General features: G+C 43.8%; 1 protein-coding gene and 2 long non-coding RNA genes across 3 annotated transcripts; 1 reads left to right on the top strand and 2 right to left on the bottom strand.

Annotated features, from left to right (window-relative positions):
- Nucleotides 1-4020, top strand: LOC140527731 (uncharacterized). Its single transcript, XR_011974913.1, has 2 exons — nucleotides 1-121; nucleotides 2357-4020. It is a non-coding gene; the product is annotated as an uncharacterized lncRNA (long non-coding RNA).
- Nucleotides 2150-3627, bottom strand: LOC140527732 (uncharacterized). Its single transcript, XR_011974914.1, has 2 exons — nucleotides 3591-3627; nucleotides 2150-2778 (listed from the first exon to the last, which is right to left on the bottom strand). It is a non-coding gene; the product is annotated as an uncharacterized lncRNA (long non-coding RNA).
- A 6887-nt stretch (nucleotides 4021-10907) lies between the features above and the next one.
- LOC140527730 (uncharacterized) lies at nucleotides 10908-15660 on the bottom strand. The gene is made up of 3 exons (XM_072644880.1): nucleotides 15611-15660; nucleotides 14419-14815; nucleotides 10908-14301 (listed from the first exon to the last, which is right to left on the bottom strand). The coding sequence occupies exon 3, from the start codon at nucleotides 13981-13983 to the stop codon at nucleotides 13144-13146; it is 840 nt and encodes a 279-aa protein (XP_072500981.1). The 5' UTR covers nucleotides 13984-14301; nucleotides 14419-14815; nucleotides 15611-15660; the 3' UTR covers nucleotides 10908-13143.
- Nucleotides 15661-15869: the final 209 nt, after the last annotated feature.

Here is a 15869-nt window from a genome sequence, read left to right as displayed (position 1 = left end):
CTCTTCTGCCTCATTCTTTTACTCGGGAACTCCACAGGAGGACAAGCAGCCTGCTGGTCAGGCATAAGACTTGCTCCTCTCAGTGTGCTATGCTGTCACCATAGCAAAGGATGAACACAAGGTACTGTAAGAGAGAGGGGAGCCCTTTGTGGTCAGGGCTAAAGATGTAGACATGTAGAAAAAAACTAGAGGGTTGCCTCAGTGGCCAGAATTTGAAGGGTGCAACTAAGATTTCTTCATTTTTCACCAAAATATTTCTCTACACTTTGCATTGACTTCACAGAATCATGAGATCACAAAAGTTTACTGTTTCAACTGGCTCCAGTGAAGATCCTTGTCAATTCATACAGAAAAGCAATAGCTACTCTAGGATACTTGATACAATTCCACCTTTTAGGATGGGATACTTTTAAGTGAAACGTTTTCTTTGGGGGCTAGTTTTGAATTTGGGTACCTGGGTTTAATGATAGATTCTGATCGTGACACTTGGGCAGCAGAAATTGACTGTCTAAAATTGTAGTTGACTAGTGTGGTGGGGTTAAGGAGACATAGTCCATGATAGATGTTGTAGACATGCTTAAGTAGTGAAGAACAAAGTCCTGTTCAGCTCAGCTTGCCAGGGTATCCAAGGAAGCCATAAGGGTGGGAGGGCAATTCGTTCCTCAACTGTGCCACACTAACAAGTGAATTTGATAAAGTAGCAACTGCTTTATGGTTAAGTCTACTCTCTTCAGGCTCCAGGTTTTACAGGGATGAGTGTTTCCCCAGGGCTTATGGTTGGGGAAAATTTTTATACTTCTGATGTTGTTATATTTTCTCAAGAAATCCTTGGTGTTAATTTATTAGATAATTGATGTTAATTTATTAGATAATACTGTGGTATTAATCTCTGGAACATATCACTGATATAATTAAGATAATGTAACTAAGCATTGATATTAAAGAGAACACACGGATATGGGTTCTCTTGGAGGCATCGTTAGAACACAGTAGGGGAGATAAAACCTTGTTCTGTAGAACCTGACACATCAAAAAGAGTGAGACTTGAAAACAGGCCACGTCCTCACTCTGGGCTACGTGATAATAAGAACTTAACTCATAACTTTGATACATATTGTTTGACTTCACCTTCATATCCAAATGAATCCATCCCTTGTGCCCTACTCACTGAACTATCCTTTATAACAGGGAATGAAATAAAAAGAATATTTCCAAAATCAAACAACAGTCCAGCTGAGTCTGACAGTATATGCCCCTTTCCACTTCCAAAGTCTTCTATACCTGCAAGGAAGGGAAGAAGATGGAAGTTTTTCACTTCTTTATTACCAAGATCAGTAATTAATGAATTACTTGCAACTGAAATACATCTTATACATAGGACCCCTGAAAAAAGAAGATTTTGGGAAAAGAGAGGCCAATAGAGGTCCAGAAAACATGTGACAATACCCAGAAGGGGAGGATAGTTGAGTCAGAAAACAGGACCTAGGAGCTGGTTCTGGGCAATGGAATTGGAAGAACTCCATAAAAGGAAAAAGAGACAAAGAAGGATGATGTCAGACCTTGGAAACACTACAACTTTTCAGAGACTTGGGGGCTGTAGCCAATGGAAGATGGCAACCTAGTGCCAAAGAGAGAGGGCTTTTCCAAAAGCTGAGCATGGGGGACAGATCTGGAAATGCCTAGGCTCTGGGTCAAACAGACAGCCAAGACTAGTGCAGAGAGGGAAACGGTAGGTACTTTAGCCCGCCCTACCTTGAATGTTCTACCAGAAAGCGTTAGAGTCTCCTGAATTCTCTTACAAGGTTTTGCTACAAATAAAAGGTTCTTTCCCCAACTCATTAGTCAATCTCTTTTCCCCTGGATTAGAGCCTTGGCCTTTCCCCAGTAAATTAGATCCAGAGATATTTAAGCCTTGGCACATTTTTTCCCTTCAGGAAAAGGTGGTTGTCACAATTAACTCATTTCTACACAGATACTCTATGGGTCCCCTTGAGTCAGAATGAAGGGAATTTTATATGATCTCCCAGCCCTACCACCAACAGCCACTACCTGGGCACTCCCTCAAGGCCTAAATCAGTGGAGTATGTGGGGCTGTTACTAAGAAGGGAGCCTTGAGGACAGTTTTAAAGGGAAAGAAATGAAGCAGGTATGAATAGAAAAAATAAATCTTTATTATTGCTTGAGACAAATGAGGAAGAGAAGGATGGTTTGATTTCGGGGGTGGGTTGAGGTCAAATGATGTGACAGGTGTTGATTGTCTCCATCCCCTAAGAACAGGTCAAATCAAGGCAGGGAGGGAGAAGCTAAGGGGAGGGGAGGATGCAGGGCATTCAACTGCCTCTTCTGTTTTTCTTAGGTTAGAGTACCAGATCAGCAGCAACCCCCAGAGCTGCCACAGCAGCCCCCAGACTGCTGGCTGTGCCCACTACCACTATCACAGCAGCCAGACCTCTGGTGCCTGCGTCTGTGGGATCTCCTGTGATGGGAAAAGAGGCAGCAGCCACCCCCACAGCCAGAGCTGCAGCATCCTCCAGAGCTGGACCCACAGCATCCCCCAGAGCTGGACCCACAGCATCCCCCAGAGCTGCAGCATCCTCCAGAGCTAGAGCCACAGCAGGAAGAGACTGGAGGAGGGCAGGGGACCTGAGGGCACTTGGGGGGACACTTGGGTGGGCATTTGGGGGTCTGGCACTTGGGAGGACATTTAGGTGGACACTTAGGGGCCTGGCACTGCTGCTGTTTTTGGTGGCCGGACATCTTGGTGGAAGTTCAGTGAACCTGCAAGACAATATAAGATTTTTTCAGATGAATGAAATAGAGCCTTGAAAGTTTTCTTCACCAGAATTGGTCCATAACGTGATGGTGAATTGTTTCTAGAAGACAACAGTTTCCAGAAAGAAAAGTCTCAACAAAATTTTTCTTCTTTTCAAATGTATGGAGATTAGAACTTTGAGTTGAGGGAACATGCATTTCATATCAACTCAGATTGCCATCATTTGCTCTCTTTCTTTCTCTGTTTGTCTCTCTGTGTCTTATTTTTCTTTTTCTCTCTGTCTCTTCCCCTTCTCTCTATCTCTATTCATGTATCTATACCTATCTATCTATCTATCTATCTACCTATCTATTTTTATATATACCTACTGTGAATTGTAAATCTAGGAAAATTATTGTCTTATGTGTAAAGAAGTGGTATGTGTGTCCAGGAGAAAAGAGAGGATGACTTCCCTCCAAATCCTGAGGCCACATTTTGATTCCAGTTCATGAAAGTTGCCAGAAACTTAGATCATTGCTCTTCCTCCCCACCACCCTCATATAGACACCAGAGCCTTTCTGATTTTTTTCTGGGTACATCCCAATGGAGTTTCTATCAGTCTAGACCAAAGGCAAAGTAGAAGCTTCAATTCGTCACCAGCCATTGTACTTCTCACTCATTTTAATTCTTTGCCCCACCCACTTCTTCTATGCATACACCTTCCTTCATTCCCTCTGTCATTTTCCTCCTCATTCCTTCTCTTTGCTTTGTGCTCTCCTTCCATCTCTTATAACACCCTCCTCCCAAAAACTGCTCAGACTTTCATGCAGACACTCACCCTGAACACAGACTCAGACAGGAACTCTCTGCTGAAGGATCAGAGTAGATGAGGATCCAGGGACAGGGACACCTTTTATAGGGCATCATAGGCTGAGCTGTTAGCATGAGACCCAGCTCTTTAGAAATAAGAGAGTCTTTCACAACTCCGGGTATGTGTCAGACAATTCCAGGCATTCTCTAATCTGACATATATTGACATGTGACAGCACATGGATCATTGATGTGTTGAAGGATGCTAGAAGAGACCTTCTTTAATTGACTCATTTATAGGTGAAGACACTGAAGCCCTGAGACTTCCCACATGCCTTGTACAAATTCATAGAAGTAGGAAGTATATTTGATACTGCTTTTCAGTCTTTTCAGTTGTGTATAAGTGTCTGTGACTACATTTAGGATTTTCTTGTGAAAAATACTGAAACTTTTGGCCATTTCTTTCTCCAGTTCATTTTACAGATCAGGAAACTGAAGAAGACAGTACTATTTGAATTGTCACACAACTAGTAAGTGTCTGAGATCAGATTTGAACTCAGATCTACATGACTCTAGGGCAAGTGCCCGTATCTGCTGACCCTTCTAGCTGCTCAGTAGGTAGATTAGCAAAGGTTTAAACCATGATCCACCAAATGAAGTCTGTATTCTTTTCGTTATTCCCTGGCAAAGCATATCTGAAAGAACTTCTCCAGTAAGAGGAGATACAGAGCAGTTAGAAATATTCTTTGAGAAGATTGGGAGCTCTCACCTAAAAACTATAAAGTCTAATAATTGGTTAAAAAATCTGGGGGCCTCTATCAGCTCCTAGAAACTTTCATGTGGCCTCATGCCCTCTTCTCCTTTAGGAGATGCCAGGTAGTACAGTTGGTTCGAGTCATGGAACCTGGAATATAAATCTGAATCTGCCTCTTTTTACCTGCAACAGAGAGCAAATAACTGCAACTGGGCAGGCTATGGATTCCTTATCTCTAACAGGACAGGATGGAATATATGACCTCTGAGATCTTTGATTTTTAGAGCTATGATCCTATGATAATTTCTTGGGCCATTTCACTTGGTCTTTAGTTTCACACTGACTTATTTCTATGGGGTCGCCACATTTTGTCTCTACTCCTGCATGCATCCACCCTTCAAGTGGGACCTTCATACCTGCTTCCTTGCTCCCCTTTAGGACACACTACTCCCTAGAGTTTCACCATGCCTTTTTTTATAGGGCCACCTGAAGGTGGGAGTAAGTGACCATCCGTTCATTTCATTCAGCAATTGGTTGATAACTAAATTATCTGCAAAGAGTTTCTGAAGAGGAAGAAAGTTGAATGAGACATAGTTCTTGCATTCCATAATATTACTGCTAAGAGAATGTAAAAATCATCTTGCCCACTAAAATTTGGTGAGCACTTTATGTATCCTATCTCATTTGATCCTCAGTACAATTATGGGAAATTGGTGCTCTGATTTTCCCAGTTACACAGCTGAGGAAATGGAGTTTGAGAGAGGTTAAGTTACTTGTCCAGGGTCACACAGTCAGAAAGTCTCTGGGGCAGGATTTCAATTCAGTATCTGTAATCTAATCAAGGGATATACAATTCACAAATAACCTTAATTTAGAGTAAAATAATGTAAATATCATAAATTCCATACTGTTGGATGTCAGAGCAGTGAGAGATTATTTTTACCTTGGGTCTTTGGGAGTATTTGAAGAGATGAGGTCCTGCTTGATGGAAGCAGGATGGAAATTTTTTTGTACTTTACTCTTAGTATCTGATTTCATCCACAACCATGTCATCTTTATGCTTTATCTGCATGAATGTCTCCTAAGGACATGCTATCTATATCACTGATAAATATTTCTTAGTTTTTTTAGGTTATTTCACCTCTGTGATCCTGCCAAGACCTTGAAATAGATCAAGCTTCCTCCTCTCCCAGAATGAAGTCATTCCCCAAGTCAATCGTTTGTTCATTCTCTCTTTTTCTGTCTTTATCTCTCTGTCTCTCTTTCTGTCTCTTAGGCACAGTCACTTAAAAAACTCATGCTCCAAGTCAAAAGTAAATAAGAATGCTAGCTATCCTCTTTCCTCTACATGACTTGGAGAATATCCTTCCACCTAAAGGAAGGTGGTAAAGGAATCCCAGGACACGAGGCACTGTTTCACTGGTGGCATAAGCCTCCATGTCCCACTTGCAAGCCCTGTCCCAAACTGTTTCTTGTTGATTTTACTCATATTATATACAGATGTTCCCCAAATAGGATGTTTGAATCAAACAACTCATCTGGTAGTCCCATGGACAGAGCCTGTGCTGATAATATCTAGAGGATAGATATTGGACTGTGATTGGTCTGAGCAGGGTTATACGTCATGGATTGTGAGAAAACCTGCTCCACAAAAACCTAAGTTTGCTATTCATGTGCACTGAAGATAATGAAAGAACATTGTTTTTAATTACAAATGTGTCACCCCCACCCCCCTCCAAATAAAGAAATTTACATTTTGATTCCTTGAAGAAGAGCCTGTCTTGCTGACAAAACCCTGGATACATGTTAACATATTGGGTTTTTGCTTTTATATTTAATGTTATATGATACTGTAGCAAAATCCATGGGGATAACAGTCAGACGATGTTGAAATGATCTATTTTTTTACCTGTGAAACCTTGTTTAAATTACTTCTGTGCACGGAATCTTAATGGATTCACCTGTTAAATGAGGAGATTGGATTCAATGACTTCTGAGCCCCTTCTGGCTCGAAATTCATGATCCTTTGCTCTTATTCTTTGAAGTAAGTTACTCTTGGAGATACTTAGGTGTAGATATCCCTGCATTCTTGCTGTCTTAAGGAATGGAGATGGTGTAGATGGCAGTAAAGGTGTAGAAGACCAGATGAGATACAGGGTGTAACTGCCTGGCCAACAAGAAAGCTCTATTTGAATACCAGATACCTCTAGGTGAAGATGATGATGAAGAAGACAGCAGTGACAATGATGATAATAGGAAAGTATCTACTACTGCTTGTCACCTCATCCCTACCCCACTAGTCAACTACAATTTGAGACACTCAATACAAAGTCCATGACTTGGAACCTTAGGGAAATTTTAAGACTGCCTATACTTCTCCTCCCCCATGATAGACTAAAGCTGGGGGGAAGGGAGGGTTCAGTGGTTATGTTAGTAGTTATTTAGTGTATGATAAAGTGTGGAGGCAAGAAGATGGTTGAGGTGGCTTCTGTGGTTCCTTGGGATGTCTGGAGTGAATAAGGAGTTCCTCAGGTTCCTATTTGAGGATAGGAGAGATAAGGGGCTTCATAGAGGCTTGGAGGCCCAGAATGGAAGGGGCTTGGGGGCAGGCATTGGACTCTATCACTTGTAAATAATAGGAGAGGTAGATAAACCCATGTGGGAGGACATAAAAAGCTTTAGATTATACAGCCAATTGAGTGGTTGGTGGTTGTCCTTCATTCTCAAAGAGGGCCAAAATGACATCACCATGACAAAGTGAAATTTCAGTGTGCCTGACTGTGGCTGATTAGATCAATACAAGCTCGGAATGCTCTACCCCAGGCTGGGCACAGATAGTCCATGTGAATATTTGGGTTGTAGAGTGTGTTCAGGCAGGACGAGTACCTTTGGTGTGATGGCTGCCGAGCCTTTTTCGATGTTCTTCCCATCCTTGGTGTCCACCTGTTCCACCTAATTCTTATGTGTGGCTCCAAGAAGCTGTCACATGCGCAGCAGCCACACTGAAGTAAACCATTTTGTCAGGGGCCAGACCAGGCTGAGAGTATCCCAGGGGTCTCAAACCCATTGGTAACTTAGGGGGGGTATCTACCTCAAGCATGTGAAGACTTCCTCTGGTAGAATGGGAGGATGAGAACAATTTGTTCCAAAAGTCATGAAGGCAGATGAAGCAGGCAATGTGGAGTGTTTAGAGCTTGGTTAGACACCAAAGACTCCAATGTCATCCACTGCATCCCGAGTCTTCGCCAGCTGTCTTGACTCTGTCCTGCCACTGCACCATGATAACTCCAGAGGAGAGAATGAGGCTGACGACTTTGTGCAACTTTACCTCACTGAAATTCAACTTACCCATGAATCAACAGACATCACCCATACCATTTAACTATATGCTTCAAAGTCCTGTGCTGATACGCAGGGGATGAAGCAGCAGTTGCAGATACAACCAGTACAACTAGGAACAATCTCTTTTCTCCCTCTGTTGGAGGGAGAAGGGTTGACACCATCATATCTAGCACAAGAGGCATTGTGGGTAGAGTGCTGAACTTGGAGTCAGGAAGACCTGAGACTGAATCGTGTCTCACTCACTCTGTGACTTTGAGTAAGTCACTGTCTTTTCTTAGCCTCAATTTCCTTATTTATGTCTCTCCCTCAGCATTCTTCTGGAGGGGGAACTGGCCAGCCAGAGCATCTTTCCCCAAAACTGTGGGATCAGTGGAGATATGGGTGGGAGAATCCTATAGTCTAATCCTAGAGTTGCCCTCCAGCACACAGTCTGAATGACTTGTGCTCTGCTGCAGTATCTGACAATACCCACCTCCTTCCTTGTCTTTTGGGATGTTCTCTGCTTAGGGGTTGGGATGGTTGTATCTCTCTTTCTTGCGTCTGCCAGATCTCTCCTCGTCCACCTATCAAATCTCCCTACCCACTTGGTGTTGTCTTCCCTGGTGAGTGTTACCTCTTTGTTTTTGTCTTCTCTACTCTATAGAACCAGTCATCTCTCTGGTCATCGGGATGTCCTTCTGTTGGTGTCTCCACTTCCTCTAGCAACCTTTTTTTACTTGTTTTTTTACTTGTTTTTAGTAGATTTCACTTTTAAATTAACACAAAAATCACAAAATATTATCTGCTCCTTCTGCCTCCCCCTCACTGAACAAAAGAGAGAAAAAGAATGTTCATTGTTTCTTATTAATTATAATAATTATGTATAATATATTATTATAATATACAATATATTATTATATATTTTATTATATATAATTATGATCATATATTGTTTCTTATTAATTATAATAATTATATATTATTATATATAATGTATTATTATATTATTATAATATATTATATATTATTATATTATATTTTATTATTATATATAATTATTATTATATATAATACATAATAATAAAAGAATGAGTTAAAGAATTAATGTGTCATTTTAGTAGAGCTATCTCAGTGGTGTCCCATGGAGAGAAGGGTCTGTAAGGGAGAGGGTTGTATTAGGTGATTTCTGAGTAAGCTTCCAGCACTCTCACTGCTCAAGAAGCCCTTTGTAGTCAGGGCTAATGCTTTAGATATGTAGAAAACAAGTAGCTGGCTGCCTTTGTGACCAAGATTTGAAGGGTACAACTAAGATACCTTCATTTTCCACCAAAATATTTCCTTCACTCTGCATTGACTTCACAGAATCATGGGATCACAGAAAGTTATTTTTTCAAGGGGCTCCAGTGAATATGCTAGCTAAATCATACAGAAAAACAATCACTACTCTAGCATATTGATACAATTCTACCTTTTAGGATGGGATATTTTTAAATGAAAACTTTTTCTTTGGGTGCTGGTTTTGAATTTGGAGGACTAGAGTTTAACTATAGATTCTGACTCTGACACTTGGGCATCAGAAATTGACTGTTTGACATCGTAATTGACTAGTGGGATGGAGAAAAGGAGACACAGTCCATGACAGATCTTGTAGACAGCGATGAATAGTGAAGAGCAAAATTCTGCTCAGCTGAGCCGGCCTAAGTAGCCAAGGAAGTCATAAGGGAGGAAGAGCAATTCATTCTTCAACTGTGCTACACTAACAAGTGAATTTGAAAAGTGAGTACTTTGTATCAACTGCTTTATGGTTGAGTCTTCAGGGCTCCAAGTTCTACAGGGATGACTCCTCAGGGTTTAGGTTTGGGGAAAATTCTTCAACTTCTGATCTGGCTTCATTTTCTCAAGAAATCCTTGGGTAAAAGCTAATTGATATTAATCTATTAAATAATATTGTGGTAGCAGTCCCAGAAAAGGATCACTGATATAAGAAACATAATGTAACTAAATATTGATATTAAGGAGAACACATAGATATGGGTTCAAGGTTTCTCCCCTGAAAGGCAACAGGGGATGTAAAACCTTGCTCTGTAGAATCTGACTCATAGAGTGAGAGTTGAGAAGAGGATCCGCACATGCCCACTCTGGGCTACATGATAATAAATAATTAACTCATAATTTTGGTACATTTGGTTTGACTTCACCTTCATATGCAAATGAATACATCCCTTCTGCCCTTCCCACTGAGATATCCCTTAGAAAAAGGAATAAAAAAAGGAATCTTTAGAAAATCAATCAACAGGCCAGCTGAGTCTAACAGTATATTCTCCTTTCCATGCTGCAAATCATATCTGCAAGGAACAGAAGAACATACATTTCCCCCCCCACTTCTTTGTTACCAACCTCAGTCATTAATGAATTATCTGGTAGTATTGTTTCTGCAACTGAAATACAACTTACATCTAGCACCCCTGGAAAATGGAGAATTGAGAAAAGCGAAGTCAATAGAGATCCCCAAAAATGTGGCCATACCCAAAAAGGGAGGATAGTTAAGTCAGACGACGGGACCTGGGAGTTGGTCCTGGGCACTGGAATTGGGCAAACTCCATTAAAAGAAAAAAAAGAGTCAAAGAAGGATGATGTCAGACCTTGGAAACACTTCAGCTTTTCTGAAATTTGGGGGCTATAACCAATGGAAGAGAGCAACTCAGTGCCAGAGAGAGGGCTTTCCTAAAAACTGAGCATGGGGGACAGTATTGGATATGCCTGTGCTCTGGGTCAAACAGAAATCCAGGGCTAGTGGACAGGGGGAAAGCGTAAATAGGGGTAGATCATGGATTCTTTAGCCAGCCCAACCTTAAACAATCTAACAGAAAGGGCAAGATTCTCGTGAATTCCCTTAGAAGGCTCTGCTCCAAACAGAAGGTTTTTCCCTCACCTGAATAGTCTCTCTTCTTTTCCCCCTGTCAGGAGCCTCATCTTTTCCCCAGTAAATCAGATCCAGAGACATCTGAGCCTTGGCACATTTTTCCATTCAGGAAACTGGTGGTTGTCACAATTAACTGATATCTATTTAGACACTTTATGGTACCCTTGAGTCAGAATGAAGGGAACCTTACCTAGGTTCCCAGCCCTCCCACCAACAGTCACTGCCCACTCAGTCTCTCAAGGCATGAAGCAGTACAGTGAGGGTGGGGGGCTGGGTTTAGGTCATTACCAGGAAGGGAGCCTTGAAGGAAGCTATAAATGGAAAGAACAGTGAATAGGAGGCAGGAATCAGCAGAAAAATACATTTTTATTGTTGCTAGGGATGAATGAGGGAGAGAAGGATGGTTTGAATTTGGGGTTCAATAAAATGATGTGACAGACCTTGACTGTCTCCCTCCCCTAAAAAGAGGTGAAATCAAGGCAGAGAGGGAGGAGGCTAAGAATTGAGGAGAAAAGGGATCAGGGTCCATCAATTGCCTCTTCTGCTCTTCTTGGATTAGGGCACCAGATCAGCAGCAGCCCCCAGAGCTCCCACAGCAGCCCCCAGACTGCTGGCTGTTCCTATGACCACTATCACAGCAGTCAGACCTCTGGTGCCTGCATCTGTGGGATCTCCTATGATGGGAAAAGAGGCAGCAGCCACCTCCAGAGCCAGAGCTGCAGCATCCCCCAGAGCTGCAGCATCCTCCAGAGCTAGAGCCACAGCAGGAAGAGATGGGAGGAGGGCAAGGAGCTTGAGGGCACTTGGGGGGACATTTGGGAGGACACTTGGGTGGGCATTTGGGGGTCTGGCATTTGGGAGGACATTTAGGTGGGTGGCAAGCCTAGAGGCCTGTATTGGGCTACCCGAGTCTTTCTTACCTGTCCAGGTCTTCGGCTGGCCACGCCGGATGCACATATGAGAGAAAGGACGTTCCAGAGTCAAACAGGGGTTGAGCTTTATTACAGGGTTTCGGTTACAAGTGCAGGGGGTCTTCTTTCTTAGGACGAAGAGGGGGAGATTTCCTAAGAAGGCTAAGCTTAAGGGAATGGAAGTAGAAGTACAAGCGGGGAGAGAGGGGGAGGGGAGAGAGGAAAGAAAAGAAGCGGAGCCCTACTTTTCTCTTTGGCTCCACACGTGCTAAGAGCGCTTTTAGGCTTCCTCAATCCTACTTAATCTTCAGCCACACAGTTTGCATCTCAATACTATGCTGTTAGGTAACTAGGTGTGCTCCAATCCGGGACGACCTCGAGGGCAGGGAGACTCCACCCATCAGGTATCTCCGGGGGAGAGGCGGAAATACCCGAGCTAGCCGAGCTAGCTCAGTCTGACCTTCTCGAACCCCCGCTGTTCATGGAGGGCCTCGTAAGACTCTAAGATTTAGAAGTCCCACTTTTACCCGCCCGAGACTGTCCACACGGATTTGAGCTTCCAGTCCCAACATATCCCCTTCTTTGTTATGCGCGGAGCGCACCTGGCTCTAGAGCAAACAGTGGCTGGAGGCTGAGTGGATTAGGAAGGCCTTTAGCATATGAGTACCTTACAACAAGACTTCATTCACACAGAAATCTGCAGCTAGCACAACTGACAAAGGGAGGCATCAAATAAAACAAAGATGAAACTAAATGGCTGAGTTACAACAGGGGAAGTGCAATCAACTAAAATCCCAAAGCATATTTTAAGAGAAGCAGCTGGTGTAGGCGCCTTACACATCACCACTCCCTTAATCTTGCAAATGGATCTATACAGGTGGAAAATTGGTCACCTCCTCCCCACCCAAGTGTCCTGGGTTTGTGATATCAAAGTCCTCATTCAGCTGGCGAAAAAAGGATGCCTAGATGGGAAACTGTCAGCAGCAGTGTCTGCGGTTGTGATGAGGGCTGCTTCCTCTCTGGGCAGCAAGGTTAAAGCTGTCAGCAGCAGGCTCAGGTGGTGTATGATCCTTCTCCGGGGTCTCTGGGCTCTCCAGGGTCTCCGCCTCCTGCGTCTCCGTCGTCTCCGACCTCGGTTCCCACCTACGGATCCTTCTAATGGGAATCCACGCATCACCTTTTCCTGTGGAGACACAAACATACCCTCGACCCCCTATTAGTATCTTAAAATGTCTCATAGCTGGAGTAGTATGTGCGCTCCTTGAGACAGCTGTATCAGGCTCTGATTGTATTAGGCCTCTTGATCTTATCTCTGATTGTATTAGGCCTCTTAATCTTAGCTCTGATTGTATTAGGCGACCTTTTCCCCTTCTTTGTTTAGCGAGGATCGCCTTTAAGGTAAAGATGATAAGAATGCATAGTGGCTCTTTACTTAGGTATAGCTGCTGCCAGGTGCTTACAAATGCTTCATTAACATCTGTAAGGAACCTGACTTTCCCAGATTTTTTCTTTATAACAAACACAGGAGCATTCCAGGGTGCTAATTGCTCCTTAAACAATAGTTGTAATGCCTGGAGTTTTTCTGAAGTCAGAGACCATTGCTCCACCCAAATCGGGGTGTCTGACTTCCAATTCAAGGGTGGGGACTCCAGTGCAACTGCAATGGCCCTTACTAAAAATTTGATAACCTCATCCCGAGGCGGCTGAAAGCCATTCCGGCAATCAAGACATAATCGGAGGCTGAGTACTGTAATTGATTTCCTGTAGCCTCAAACTGCCCTGTTCCTGTAAATTGCTGATAAGCCTGGGGGGCCTGAGCCCCTAGCCCACCGGTAGTGCTCTTTAGCCTCTGAGAAAATTCTGATACCCAAATCACATTCTGCCCAGGGGTAAGGCAGGCTCTGGCTAAGCTCTTCCAGTCATTAGGAGTCAGAACGAACTGACCACAGAGAGTTTCAAGCATGGCTATGACAAAGGGTGAATTAGGGCCATGCTTGGTACAAGCCTCTTTAAGAGTCGCCACTCTCTTCCACTCTATAGGTATGTGGCTCCTCCGAACCCCACCGGGGACACTGGGGTCCGCTATTTCTAACACAGGAAATGTCCCTACATCTTCTCCATTCTCTATAGCCTTTCTTATTCCTTTTTCCAAACTGGACTGTGGCCCTGAACTGTCTGACCAATGGAGCAGGTTATAAGGAGGCGCGGAGGGAAGGCACGGCGTATTCTCCCCTGCCTCGCCTTTCCCATCCTCTAGATGGAGCTCCGAACCTATTTTTTCTTTATGCTCCTTAACTTTCCGCTTAACTTTCTGCTTGCCTGGGTCCTCCCCTCCCCTCTCTCCGCTTCCACTCTCTTTCCAATCCCGCCCTGGCCTCTCCGGCCCTTCCTTACAAAATTCTCGGAGGTCGTTTAACTCTATTGTGACCCCCGCCTCCCTGCCTTCCCTGTGAAGTGTCTCAGCCCAGACCTCCTGTTCCTCTGGCTTTATTACTGGCAATTGATTCCTCATCCCTGCCCTTTTCCCAGGGGTTTGGGAAGCTTCTCTCCCCTTTCTCTCCTTCCGAATCTAGGATTCGGGACTCGCTTCTTTCACAGCCCCTTCCGGGTGTACCCCAAAAGCACCCAGGATTATCTACGCTCCCAATCCCTGTTGGGGCGCCAACTGCCAAGCCTAGAGGCCTGTATTGGGCTACCCGAGTCTTTCTTACCTGTCCAGGTCTTCGGCTGGCCACGCCGGATGCACATATGAGAGAAAGGACGTTCCAGAGTCAAATAGGGGTTGAGCTTTATTACAGGGTTTCGGTTACAAGTGCAGGGGGTCTTCTTTCTTAGGACGAAGAGGGGGAGATTTCCTAAGAAGGCTAAGCTTAAGGGAATGGAAGTAGAAGTACAAGCGGGGAGAGAGGGGGAGGGGAGAGAGGAAAGAAAAGAAGCGGAGCCCTACTTTTCTCTTTGGCTCCACACGTGCTAAGAGCGCTTTTAGGCTTCCTCAATCCTACTTAATCTTCAGCCACACAGTTTGCATCTCAATACTATGCTGTTAGGTAACTAGGTGTGCTCCAATCCGGGACGACCTCGAGGGCAGGGAGACTCCACCCATCAGGTATCTCCGGGGGAGAGGCGGAAATACCCGAGCTAGCCGAGCTAGCTCAGTCTGACCTTCTCGAACCCCCGCTGTTCATGGAGGGCCTCGTAAGACTCTAAGATTTAGAAGTCCCACTTTTACCCGCCCGAGACTGTCCACACGGATTTGAGCTTCCAGTCCCAACAGGTGGGCACTTTGGGGCCTGGCACTGCTGCTGGCTTTGCTGGCAGGACATCATGGTGGGAGTTCAGTAAACCTGCAAGACAACATAGGATGTTTTCAGATGAATGAAACCGAGTTTTCTTCACCAGAACTCATCCACAATGTGATGGTGAATTTTGGCTAGAAGATATCATTATCCAGAAAGAAAAGTTTAACAAAATTATCCCTCTGTTCAATTACGCAGAGGTTAGAATTTGAGTTGAGGGAACATGCACTGAACATCACCTCAGATTACCATCATTTCTCTCTGCCTCTCCCTGCTTGTATCTCTCTCTTACTTTTCTTTTTCTCTCCTTCTTTTTCTCCCTCTGTCTTCCTCTATATATTCATGTATATGTGTTTGTGTATCCGTAACATATTGCAGTTCTAGTAAAACTATTGTTTTATGGGTAAAAAAGTGATATATGTGTCCAAGAGAAGAGAAGTGATATATATGTTCAAGAGAAGAGAAAGGATGACTTCCCTCAACATCCTGAGGACACATTTTGAATTCCAGTTCATGAGAATTTCCAGAAACTCAGATCATTGTTCCACCCCACCATCCTCATATAGACACCAGGCCCTTTTTGATTGTTCTCTGTCACATCCCAATGGAGTCTCTATCAGTCTAGACCAACACCAAAGTACAAACTTCTATTCTTTACTAGTCATTGTATCTCTCACTCCTTTTAACTCCTTCCTCCTCCCCAGGTCCTTTATACATACATCTTCCTTCATGCCCTCGGCTGCTTTCCTCCTCATTTCTACTTCCCTCTGCTTTGTGCTCTCCTTCCCTCTCTTTCAACACCCTCCTCCCAACAACTGCTCAGACTTTCATGCAGACACTCACCCTGAACACAGACTCAGACAGGAACTCTCTGCTGAAGAACCAGAGTGGATGAGGAGCCAGGGACAGGGACACCTTTTATAGGGCATCCCAGGCTGAGCTGTTAGCATGAGAGCCAGCTCTCTAGAAAGAAGAGAGTCTTTCACAACCCAGGGCATGTGTCAGACAATTCCAGACATTCTCCAAATTCACATATATTGACATGTGACAGCACATGGATCATTGATGTGTTGAAGGGTACTAGAAGAGATCTTATTTAATT

Source organism: Notamacropus eugenii, chromosome 2, assembly GCF_028372415.1.
Source record: "Notamacropus eugenii isolate mMacEug1 chromosome 2, mMacEug1.pri_v2, whole genome shotgun sequence".
In the NCBI taxonomy this organism is placed as follows: Eukaryota; Metazoa; Chordata; class Mammalia; order Diprotodontia; family Macropodidae; genus Notamacropus; species Notamacropus eugenii.
Note: the sequence above shows the minus strand (reverse complement) of the source record. Positions and strands in the feature narration are given on the sequence as shown.

What these genes read in the sequence shown, in the direction of transcription:
- LOC140527730 (XM_072644880.1), bottom strand. Translation starts at nt 13,983, where the DNA reads ATGAGGAATCAATTGCCAGTAATAAAGCCAGAGGAACAGGAGGTCTGG.